Genomic DNA, 12,540 nt, shown 5'->3' with positions numbered 1-12,540 from the left:
GGCTTTTACCATGTGTTGGTTAGCATGTGTTAGCTACCACAAGGTCAAAGCACACCCTTTTTTCCTCCAGTGGGGAGACACCCTGACAAGAAGAAGTAGGAAGAAGTCTTCAAACTTCCAGTTGCTCACACCAAACTTTCCCTCCTCTCTAAAGGCTCATAGCTTAGGAAAGATCCTCTTATTACTTCTCTTCTCACATGATTTTGCTTTGAGGGGGCCTAGTGTTCTTGTTTGTCCAGATATTATCATACCTCCTATAGCTCAGATCTTCCTGCTCTGCCTGCTTGATCACCCTTTAAATCTGCTTAGTGCTGCACAGAAGCCCTTTCACTTTGTGCAAACACATCCCCTGAGGATCCACTTGGAAGTACCGTGCTAGGGCTCTGTTAAGAATTTTGATTTACGGGTGTGTTTACTACCCTGACAGATTTCATGCATTCAAACAGAATAAGCCTTGTGCAAAGACAGCCTGCCACCTGCCTCAGCCCTCATCAGCTTCCCAGGGTTTAACCCTTCACTGCTTTGTAGCAAGGCATGGCAGTTCAAGCTAGCTTATGGATGCACATTGGAACAGTGAGATACCTGCTAAAACAGCCTAGTTTTGAACCTCTCTTGTCTCCTCCCAAAAGGGTTAAATTAAATGTAACACACCATGACACCAGTCCCAGTTCAGTCTGTTAGTATGTTTGGGCAACTAATCAGTTAAGCATGATGATACTAAGATTGTAAGATCTATTCCTATGGAAGAAGTCTGTACTAAATGAAACTTCTCAGTAATCAATCCCTGCTCTAATTAATACAACATAATTTATCAATGTTATCTATGCAAATCCCTCTTTGAATACAGTAGTTGCTACACTGAGATGGGCACACGTGTAACTTCAGATACAGAAAGAGAAAAGGAGTGCACAGAGAAAGTAATTGAGTCTAACTGTAAGCCCTTAATAGCTGGATATGTTTGAGAATTTCATTCATGCTCAGAAATAAGAGGGAACTGGATCAAGTACTTTTGAAATAGATGTACATTGGTATGTTTTAATAATACTTAGCACTTAAACATGATCCCTTATATCTTTCCTGTTAATTATCCTCATTTTACAGATGGGAATACAGAGACTGCGAAATTAAGGCCGATGTTTTCAAACTTGTCTAAAGTTAGTCTCCTAAATTCATATTTAAATACCAAAATAAGCAGCCCGATTTTTTAAGCAAGTGGTAAACATCTAGTACCTGTGGAAATAAGGCCTCTTTGCTTAGGTACCTTGCTTCGGAACTGGAGACTGAAAACGTTGGCCTATGTGATTTGTCCAAGGCCATAGTGAGAGTCTTGTATCAGAGCCAGAATTAGAACTCACACCTTCCTGTTTCCAACTGGGGTGCTCAGATCTCTGGATCATGTCCCTCTGCGATTGTCAAATGCAAAGAAACTCCATTCCTATCACTTTATAAATGCTATAACGAGATCACTGGGTCTCATACTGTTTGACAACTGTTTCCCTCCCCCCGCCACCCGCTGCCAAATGTCACCAGCAGATCTTTGGGGGAAAATTACCAGCCTGCGCCCAGTCCCTGCCTTCAGACTTCCACTGATATTACTTTGCTCAGGTATCAAGAAGTAGTCCTTGCCAGGTGCCAGGAGCATCCCATACACCACAGAACTGATTCCAGCTGAAACACCCTGAGACTCTGCAGACAGATTCTGGAGAACATAGGAGGAGTGGTTGAATGTGTGGTGACATGGATCAGACATGTACCGAATTGTATAGTGTCTGTGATTAGTCTGACAAGCAAAGCGTCATGTCTGTATGAGACATCAGATGTGGAATAGTGTTGCTATCGAGCAGCAGAAATACAGCACTCTGTGACTACACACTCCCATGCTGCAGTCTTGCACAGTCTTTCCTTAAAATAAACATTGCCACTGGGGTGCACTATGCTCCAGAGATTACAGCAAAGGGCTGTGAATGAGAAGGGTTCGAATCCACACCAAACCAACCACTCACCATATTGCCTTGGGTAAGTCATACAACCCAGCTAAGTAGAGAAAAGCGCACCTAAGCAGCTGATACAACATTCAAATAGAACTATTCTGGAGAAATAAAAGTTCTTCATCACCAATAGCTTCATCTCGAACACCACACTATGAAAAGCAAGCCCTCCACAGTGACCACTTTTGAATGAGCTGTTGTTCTAATAGGAAATTAAGACTATTACTTAAGTATAACCACCAGGCTTCTCCATCTGGACACTGACATCATTGATTATCGCACATCCAATGACCTATGGAAGCAACAAGAATGCTTGGATTTCCTCATGGCTTGGACTCCTCCAGCCCACCCTGCAATCTGATAGGTGGGTGGCCCAGGCAGCCTATTGGACACAGTGATCACAAGGTATTTAATTTACACTTACAGCCTCTGACATATCAGTGTACCATAAAGGGAAACACGCTCTTTCCTGAGACCTGTCCCTGCTCATGTCTGTGTATCTACAGTTCTAATCGCAAACTAAACCCACTCTGTGAAATGTCTTCTAGAAGACAACTTCTTGCTCAGCACCAAGTTCTCAATAGTTGGTGATAACTCAGAACATGGACCAGCAGAGAGTCATATATGGCAGCTGAATGATACCGGAAATGGAAGAGAAAGAAAGAACACCTTACTGAGCCATGATTCTCTCATTTGGCTACACATTACAACATCTCACATCGTGCAAGGGAGCTGTCGCTGGAATTCATTTCTCAGTTAGCACCTGATCCATAGCCCATAGAAGTCAGTGGGAGTCTTTCCACTGATTTCAACGAGCTTTGGATCAGGCCCTTGTTTTATCCCAGGAAAGCAGAAAGGGTTAAAAACCTTCCCCTTGTGCCATTATAGACTTGCTGTCCATTTCTCTGCTGCTTATTAGATTGTTCATGGCTATTAGGTTTGTTTGAATAAGCTCTTTTGTTCTATAGAGCTTTCCCACGTCCCTTCATTCGCTAGGCAGTCGCGTGTCCTAAGTCAAAGAGGGGCTGTGGCCATGAATTCTTAAAGAAACTTTTTTCAGAGCAAGACATCTGCCTTGGAGGGAACCTGCCAACATCTGCCACACTTTTTCCATTTTCAAGACCCTTTCTTTCTGTCTTAAAAAATGCGGGAACAGATGTTAAAAGTTGTTTTCTTGTGAAAGAGTGTGAAATTTAGACAAATAGCAAAAAAAGAGCAGTCAAAGCTGAGCTGCCCCTTGCTTTTCGGGAAAGCGAGGTGGAAAGACAGGCTTTGCCTAGTCTGGAGAATCTACCTTTTCAGTCAGATCTGGCAGCGTGCAATGTAAAAGTAAAAAAGAAAATTGCAAAATACTTCCTTTAATACTATAGCAACATTTGCATTTGCCTGCATATTTCCCAGACAATCCCAGGCACAGATGTCCCTGAATGAAGGGTTACTTTTTAGCCATCACAGCTCTTTGATTCTAAAATAAAGACCTGAACCCTGAATGAGAAATGCCAAAGAACTGCTTACAGCTAAAGCTGCCCTTATTGACATTTTGAATGCCGTCTTACAAACCAATTTTGAAATGCTCCTACCAAAAACATAAGTCATTTGCAAAGGCTGTGGTATATGAGATTAAAATATTAGATCTTACTCGTCAGAGCACACTGCACAAAACAATGGGTCAAACTCACTCCAACAGAAAAACATATACATCATAGGAGTTACAAGAGGAACAGATATGGCCCCAAATGGTCAGATAACATTTAGGGTGACATTTTCCTTGGGCCTCATTTACTGCATCTGCAGTATGTGTGGGCTAATCCATTTCCATATTCAAAACCCATCATTTGGATCTAAAAGCAGCCTGGTAAAACTCACATGGACTTCAACAGGAGCAGAGTCAGGCCAATGCTAAGTTTTGTTGAAAATCCCACATTAGTCTCTGACCCAAACTTGGGTACGAGCACATGATTAAGCATGTTTTACCTTTGGATAGCACCACTGATTACATGTGTTGCCTATCATAGTCTAACTGTCCTTTTATAAGCATCTCTTTCCTGCTTGCAAGGAAGCAGTATATCAGTTTTCAAGACTTTGCCTTCCTGACTGGTACCACTGTTGGAAAGATTTTCAAATTGAAGGAAGAGATATACTGAAATATAGCTAGTGATGATAGCAATATACAGAAACATGTAGGTAAGAAGTTACAGCTGAGTGTGCAAATATTCATATTCTCATGCCCCGTTGTGGCTGCAGCTGCAAAAATTATGGCCACCATTAAAGGTTAAGAGATTATATTTTTCTGGGACAGTCCCAGTTTTTCATAAGATGTCCCATATCCAAGGAACTTTCTTAAGGATGCCTGAAATGCCTCCCCCACCCCATTTTCCTCCTATTTCATTAATAAAAATGTTTAGGGTTTTTGTGTAACTATAAAATGGTTGTTCCAGACTTATTGCTATAACGAACAGTAAACACTTCTTGCATCCATTTCACTCCCATCACGTAAAACGTGTGCATTTCACATCAGCCATTATTCGAGGTCAAAATTTGGCATAATATGTCAGGCAATGACATTGTACAAGGAGTCTGATGAGTCCATAATGCACCTAGTCAACACAACTCCATGCTCTGACCCCTCAGGAATGGGAGGGAAAATACAGGGAGCTGATGGGGCACAGGAGACTGTGGGGAGGTTGTAAGGGGCACAGGAACTTGTGCAGGACAGGCAGTGGGATGAGACAGTGCTAAGAGGGAGGGGGATGGAGCTGGATACAATGGCAGCTCCCCAGGGGACAGGAGAGGGTGAGGGAATCCCCTCCAAGCAGCCAGCAGGGAGGCCTGCATTTCTGTGTGTGCATTTGAGATCTAGCTCTGCACCTGAAATGATCCCACGTAGATCAGGAGGGGGAGACTTCCCCCTAAAGGCTCCAATATCAAGAGGCAGGTGAAAAACAAGGAGACAGATCATTGTTAGGCCAATTCTGGGATTTTGTGGAGTCCGACCCCAGAGGTTTGAATGCCAGGGGTTGATAGTATTGGGTATGATGACCCATGCCATGGAGAAGAGGGCAGCAAAGGGCAGGGGTGCGAAGGGAGAAGAGGCAGAATTCCACCTCTTTCAGATCTGTTTTGTCACTGTCCGTGAGCACTCTGCAACCCTGCTGTGACAGCATCAGGTTTTGATTTTGAAAATAAATGGCCCCTTTAATCACTTCCTTGGGAGGTTGGTCCTGGGGATGTAATTAAAGGCCACAGAAACGAGTAGATTCAGAGTGACAGCACTGAAAGCACAGGTGCAATCACAGTGGGTGTGGGACACTGGAGGGGAACAGGGGACAGACATGTCCTACAGCTTTTCACTCTCCTGTTAATGTTCCACATGAGGCAACCCTAACCCTCACTCCTGATCCTCCTCACTGAGCCTGGATTCCCACAGGAAATCTCTGGGGAGATCCTCTTCTAGCTTCCCTCTTGTTGTGCCATAGGGCCCCTCCTCAAACCTGACAGATCGCAGGAGATGCATGGGAGGCCAGGGCTATTTATACAAGAGCCCTGTGCTTCTGCACTGGCAATGGCATGAAAGTGACGGGGGAAGGATGAGGGAATTGTTGATGCACTGTCAGCAACTGGAAGTGTGTTTATGATTAGAAAGGCACTCAAGTTGCAAGAGCCAGAAACAGGTCTGGACTGGAAACACCCCTGAGTTCTGGGGGTTTGGATCCAGCACAGGAGGACAACACTGGGAAAGGGATGGAGCAAGGAACGAGTCTGATGGTCAGACAGGGAAAAGACTTACAGGGACCACAAGGCCAAAGATCAATGGAGCTCATTTAAATCACCAGATAAAGAGCTCATCCAGGGAAAGATGACAAGAGACCCACTGGATTGCAGAGAACCCCTCCAAAGGCAGTCAGGTTGAGGACAGGGGAGAGGCAGCAGCCCTCTCTCATCCTCCCAATCTGATGCAGTTGGTTATATCTTTAATAAAAATATCAGGAGAGTCCAGCCCCTTCTGCTCTCCCTGCTGGAATCAGGTAAGGCAGTACAGGGTGAGGTCAATGTTAACTCCCACTCCCTGTATGGGTGAGGGGGTTGGAATAGGAGCTGAGCAGCCTGATGTCCTTCAACTTCATTTACACGAATTCCCCACCTCCACACCCTGAGCAGCTCTGCAATGCTTCCCCATCCAGCACAGGAGCAGGACGGGAGGGGAGGCGGGGCAGGGCAGATCACTTCCCTTCCCCAGACACTGGGCCAGGCTTTCCTAGGAGACATACACTCTGTTGCAGGAGGGTACATGACCTTCTGGGACTTAATCATATTAAAAAACTGTAACTGATGGTCAAGAATGAACCTTATAGCGGCTATCCATCCACCAGACTCCAGTGCTGCCAGCTCTTATGGTTTCATTGTAAGTAGGGTGACCAAACAGCAAGTGTGAAAAATCAGGATGGGCGATAATAGGAGCCTATATAAGAAAAAGACCCAAAAATCAGGGCTGTCCCTATAAAATTGGGACATCTGGTCACCCTAATTGCAAGTCTCATGACATATGTTGTTCTTCTTAAAGCCCCAGCTCCTGGAGTTATGTAGTTATGTCAGAATCTCAGCTCTTTTTTTTTTTTTGGTTAGGTAAGTTTTTAGTTCTCCTAACCGTGGAGAAAAGCTTGAAAATGTGAGCCCTGAAAGCCCTCAAATCAGAAAGACATGCTCGTGGTTTGGGGGACCTGGCTCATGATTTTGAATACTTGGGGATGGCAGTACTGAGGACCTAACAGGAGTATCTCATCAGGGGGCAGTGTAACACCCTTTCATTTTCTATGGATAGGGATTACCTGGTATAATCCACCTTTCACTGCTACCCTTGCAGAGTTAGGTGGTCACCCTTATTTGGGATTAAAAAATGCAGCCTGGTGCCCATCTTAACACACACCCTCTCTTGTATATCAGAGAAAATGCATAACAATGTCCCACTTTCCCACAGAGTGATGTCACCACAGTCCTTTATGAAGCAGGGCACTCCTTTCATCAAGAAATACTCTGAGAGCCTCGCTGTATTTTGATAAACTGAGAGCCGCCACGGGTAGCATAACACTTATGTAGACACAGCACCAATACAAGCACATGCACAACGAGCAGAGCTGTAAACAGAGTATCTAGATAGACGGTACAGTATGTATATGTACATCTATAAATTCATACACCCATGTATTGTTTAGGAGAGAGAGAAGCAGCGTGTATTTTGTTCTCACGGGTCTGTGACCCCCCACCCACCCTTGGGGGAGCCTGGCGCTCAGTGTCATCATTTTGTAGATGTGTGGTTGGGGAGGTATGGGAAGACCTTACAGTGGAAGGGGGAGAGGCTTTTAGTTCTTCTGAAGCTACCCAAGACTTTCCTGTCTGCTAAAATAAAGTGATACATTCAACACCTCTTTAAAAGAGATAATCTATCAGACTCGACAGGATACTAGCAAATCCTGCTTATTAGCAAAACAATCAGAAAAGAAGAGCTTGTTCATGAAAACCCCCTGAGATTTTCCTTTAAAAAAAGTATAAAGGTAAAATATAAACACATAGTAAGGAGATATGTCTAAGTGTTCCTTAAACAGAAATATGCTTTTGCATTAGTATTTCAGAAGATGAAATAACACTTTCAATAGTGTAGTCAATAAAGTTACCCTTATGGAAAAATCCTGTGGAATTTAATAGGCATGAAACCCAAACTGTTCTGTAGAAAAGCAACAAAGGTCTATAGATAGTTGAAATATTAAATTCTAGGATGATTAAAAAATAGAAAGGGTTATTTTCTGTTTTATAAACTTTTTAGAGTACTTTTATACAGCTGGATTACACTTCTATTGAATGCTATTGGTTTCACCCATATTACATAATGCAGGACTATTCCATGAGGGATTTTCATATATGTAAATGCATAGTTTCCATAAAGGCAATTGTCTATTGACTTTAAGGTAATGATGCCTTGTTAGGATATTTGTCAGAGACATAAAATAACCACTGGATGCATTATTATTTCTAACAGTGGAGATTGTTTTGTGTTTCAAAGCCTCCGTTTGGATATACAGTAGGAGGGGTTCATATCTTGCAAGTAAAAAGTGCAATCAATTCAATATGATGATAAAATAGATTAAAAAGCCCAGAAATTTAGAAGAAATTCTCCCAGGTGTAACAATAGGCTGTAACCAGTTGAGTTGCTCCCTGGGAATCTGTGTCAATTGAGCAAGGAGCCATGTGATCTGCTCAGTGCTCCCATTTTGAGTCTCTTCTTCTTAACAAAAGCTTTCTGCAAAGCAAAGCTTTTGTAGGCAGGACATCTGTCGCTGTTTGTGGGGGCAAGTTGGCCATTGAAAAGAAGCAGTGACCTGTCAGCCTTGATTGATGGCCACAAGCCTCTGGTCTCGACCCCTCATGTGGGAAAAGAAGTCCAGCCAAGGAATGCCCTTATTCACATGTTAATTCTGGGCTATAAATACAGGCAGCCTTACAGAGGAGAGGCAAGAGAAGCAAAGAACCCTTCTGAAAAAGGAACAGCCGGCTACCCAAGTGCTTTCTTTCCCCCTTGCTTCCCAGCATTTAGGGCCAGACAAGCTGGATTATAATGACTGCCACGGCTATGGCCAGCAATGTGCAGAAACTTTCCAACACCAAAGAGGAAAGGAAGGTAGGTCATTTTATATACAGATTTACACCTACCCTGACATGTGTGGTGTATGGATACTGCACATAAGCATGTGGACTATTATTTAGACAACACTCACTGTAGATGGTGCTTCACAACTGCAAAAATGATAGACCAAAAATAATTCCTTTCATTATAAAGATGTTTACAGGGTGTTTTTAACACTCTGGGCTGCATTTTCTTCTCACTTTACACTGATTTTACATTGGTATATCTCTGCTGACTTCAGTTGAATTACTTCTAATGTACACCAATTTAAGGAGAGCAGACTCAAGCTTAATATGCATAAGAAAGCGTTAAACTGGCAGAGTGGTAATGAGATTATAGAGCATACAATGTCTCTCCTACTTCGTACCACATCACCCTTGGATCCTCTGATGCCACATGTAGAATGTGGCTCTTAAGGATTAAAAATGAGGGGCCCAATCTGTCCCCGACACTGTCCCCAATGGGAGTTCTGCCAGTGAGTGCAGTGGGAGCAGATTTTATTGTGATAAAACCTTGACATTTCACCTCATAAATCCTATTTTCTTTTTTAATATCTTCCTTTCAGTTAAGGAAGCCTCTGATTGAGCGAAAGCGAAGGGAAAGGATTAACAACTGCTTGGAGCAACTGAAGGAAGCAGTCGTTGGTGCATTTTGTTTGGACGTAAGTGTTGAGTTTGTCATGTCTTCCCCCCCACCCCCCTTTATTTTCTAAAAAAACAAGCCCAGCATCATACAAAACAGTTCTTCTTTACTGACCTACTTTTTTTTTAAATAGCAATCTAAACTTGAAAAAGCAGATATCCTTGAAATGACAGTAAAGCATCTCCAGAATATCCAAAACAACAAGATCATGGGTGAGTTTCTTGTTTTTGCATTTTTCTTTTATTCACTGCATCTTTCAGATGTGGAATTTATTTCCAACCCTGGGCGGGGGCTGCATTTTTAATCACGTAATGTTTTTTGCAAAAACCTCTTTCAAACCTGATGACACCTATGTCTATTACTGGCATATCTTCTAGTTTCTACTCTTTGCCACTAGAGGGGAATCTAAAGCCAATGCCTTTCAGTAGATGGGTTAAGTTTGTTTTTTTTCCATCAGTGATATTCTCTTTCGTTTTAGCCTTGTGCCACAATTTATAACAGCAATGAAATCAGAATTGTGGTACCCTGCTTTTTGGAATGAAGTTGTGACCAACTTTTTACTGCTTGATTTTATTTTTCCAACCACAATGATCCTTATGGAAAAGCCCTAAAGAACTGATTAGGGGTTAAATCAATAGGGGCTTTATAGCAATTTAATTTAAAACCTATAGAATTCAAGAGAGAGTTATATTCTTTCTGTAGAATTTTTAAACTATCCTATAGAATCCAGACTAGAATGCTAACCCTGTTATGGAATCACACAGGATGGTTTCAAGCCCATAGCTGTTATATAGTAACCAAGGCTATCATTCTCAGTTAAGTTCTATAGGAGTTTTCCAGAAGAGGCAATATATTAAGAACTTGTTGAATGCTTGTTTAGTCAAACGTAATGTACTGCTAGCCCTGTGCACTTAAATGACTTGAATTGTCTCCTGTTCTAATGCAGCAGATTCCAAAGTGAGTCTCGAAGCTCAGCAGAGGTACAGCACTGGATATATTCAGTGTATGCATGAGGTTCACAACCTCCTCCTGACCTGTGAATGGATGGACAAGACTCTTGGGGCACGATTATTAAATCATCTCCTGAAATCCTTACCCAGATCCAGCGAGGAGACCTGCAAAGCAGCCTTAAGGTCCTCGCCTCCAGCTCACCAGGCCCACACAGTGCAGAAATCCCCTATCTGCAATAAGGGGAATACCTCAGGGTCAAGTCCATCTCAGGACCAGTTCTATCCTGTGGAGGAAAAACAAGCTTTGAAAAATTCATTTCAACCACAACCACTATCTCTCTTTAGTCAGCCTGATGTGTCACCTTCCAGCCAGATCCTACGGCCAAATTTTTCTCATAATAACCCTAGTATGGGATCATTAGATATGTGGAGACCATGGTAAAATGTATTTTATATTTTCCCTTCTAATCTTAGACACTTCTATATGTATCTTATAGATATGCCTCTTTAAAACACCTGTGGAGCAAATCTGTTCCAGTAGGTGTACTAAAGACCAGGGTACTTCAAGCCGAAGTAAACCTAAACGTAGCCTGCATTATAGAAGGCTGCTATTATTTTGTATTTATTTAATACATATAAGTTATTGTATAGAACCTCTTTTGGGCTTTTAGTGTACATTAATTATATAACTTTCTTATTTTCTTATGTTATTAAAATAATTAACATCTAATTAATAAAACAGAACTAAGGAAATACTGTCTTTTGCATTTTGGTTTCTGCCCACATTTCTTTCAGATCTCACTTAAACTACTGAGATCATGTCCTTGAAGGAAAGAGGACAGGCTACACCCATTACTTCAGTGCAGTGGAAGTAACAAAAAGGAGAATTTAGCGCTAGCCTTCTGGAAATGCAACATTCATTCTAAAAGCTTGGTCTTCAAATTTTTAATATTAATATACATTTAATCAGCGTTCTCTGTATTACCTGTTAAAACTAGGCTATAACATGTTCACTTGAAGAGACAGTGTTTTATAAAGAGCCAAGTAGATAGTGGCTTCTGTTTATTAACAAAAATATATTGTCTGGTGCTTTGTATCTACATTTTTTTAAAAAAAGTATAAATAAGTATTTGAAAGTTCAACACTGAAGTTTCCCTGTCTACTTTTCTTCTCTCCATTGGGCATGCACAATGATCTGTTCTTGTAAGGTTGTTCCTAGGTGCTTGGCTGTTAGTTTTTGTTGTTCAGAAAAAGCAGCTCGCTGCACACATGTGCAAATCTGAAGAATTAAATGAATCTTGTTAACATATGAGATTGTAAAAAGGTCAGATGTTGAGCCCATCAACCTTGACAAATTCTTTAGGTTATACTAGTGAGCAAATTCCAGACAGGATATAAAGACCAGAAGGTAAGATTCCCTGCAAATCCTACCAATAAGTCTGGGAGGAATCTGCTCAACTTGTAGACAACATTTGGTCACAGTTTTTCAAGTCAAAGGCAGTTAAAACTTCTTTACAGTTAAAAGAGCAAGGGATCTCTTAAACAAACACTCTGCATACTAATTAATGACACCCCCTCCCCAACAGGGGACTAATTATGCAGACTGATCTGTTTGATGATGTGTTGAAAGAGTGAAAGTCATCACCTTGGGTTTTAGCATCTCTGTGAAGCTCTCCCCTTTTATCCAGCCCTCTTGAAAAGCCATTAGAAATGGTAGCACAGGGATGGCAGGAGTAACAACTGGCTTACATGAAAAGAGGGTCCATTATAGAATGCAGGCACAATGCTGAAACTGTGGTTTCTGAAGCAACTCCTTTGGAAACATTGAATTGTACAAATCTATCAGTGGCCTAAATTTCTTCCTAAATTGATCACTTGTCATTGCTTCTCCATTCTGGAACAAGCCTTCCAGATGAAAGGTAACCTCACCAATGGCTCGGAATATAGATAACATGGCCCAGCCCAGCTCCTACTGAAGTCAATGGAAAGACTCCGACTGAGTAGAATGGAAATTAGAGCAGATCCATTCATCCAGTGGAGACAATATCAATATAAAATAAACATAGGCAATGAAAATTCCTTACTATTATTACTAATACCACCCCAAGTTATTAGAAGTGAAAGAATATTAAGCATCTGTACAGCTTATTGTTTATATTTGTACACTTCAGAGAGTTTGGAATAAGGCCCCAATCCTGCATCAAGCTCCACTACTGCAGTCCCTTGGTGTCAAGTCCCAGGGGCTCCATGTGGTGTAGGCATCCAGGGTAGCAGATGCATATAC

At 41.9% G+C, this 12,540-nt stretch overlaps 1 protein-coding gene across 2 annotated transcripts; it reads left to right on the top strand.

Moving 5' to 3' along the window:
• The first annotated feature begins 8,351 nt into the window (after positions 1-8,351).
• Positions 8,352-11,337, top strand: LOC311525859 (transcription factor HES-1-like). Of its 2 annotated transcripts, none has more exons than XM_084638261.1 (4): positions 8,352-8,658; positions 9,230-9,325; positions 9,440-9,518; positions 10,256-11,337. In XM_084638261.1, the coding sequence occupies exons 1-4, from the start codon at positions 8,596-8,598 to the stop codon at positions 10,696-10,698; spliced, it is 681 nt and encodes a 226-aa protein (XP_084494387.1). In that variant the 5' UTR covers positions 8,352-8,595; the 3' UTR covers positions 10,699-11,337. The 2 variants fall into 2 exon arrangements, with proteins under 2 accessions (XP_084494387.1, XP_084494386.1); XM_084638260.1 differs by having other exon boundaries at positions 8,355-8,658; positions 10,253-11,337.
• The last annotated feature ends 1,203 nt before the right edge of the window (positions 11,338-12,540 follow it).

This window comes from Lepidochelys olivacea (assembly GCF_965140295.1).
Source record: "Lepidochelys olivacea isolate rLepOli2 genome assembly, chromosome: 9".
NCBI lineage: Eukaryota > Metazoa > Chordata > Testudines > Cheloniidae > Lepidochelys > Lepidochelys olivacea.
Note: the sequence above shows the minus strand (reverse complement) of the source record. Positions and strands in the feature narration are given on the sequence as shown.

Coding starts and splice junctions, on each gene's coding strand:
- LOC311525859 (XM_084638260.1), top strand. CDS start 8,596: ATGACTGCCACGGCTATGGCCAGCAATGTGCAGAAACTTTCCAACACC. Junction 8,659..9,229: donor ACACCAAAGAGGAAAGGAAG/GTAGGTCATTTT, acceptor TCTTCCTTTCAG/TTAAGGAAGCCTCTGATTGA. Junction 9,519..10,252: donor CCAAAACAACAAGATCATGG/GTGAGTTTCTTG, acceptor GTTCTAATGCAG/CAGATTCCAAAGTGAGTCTC.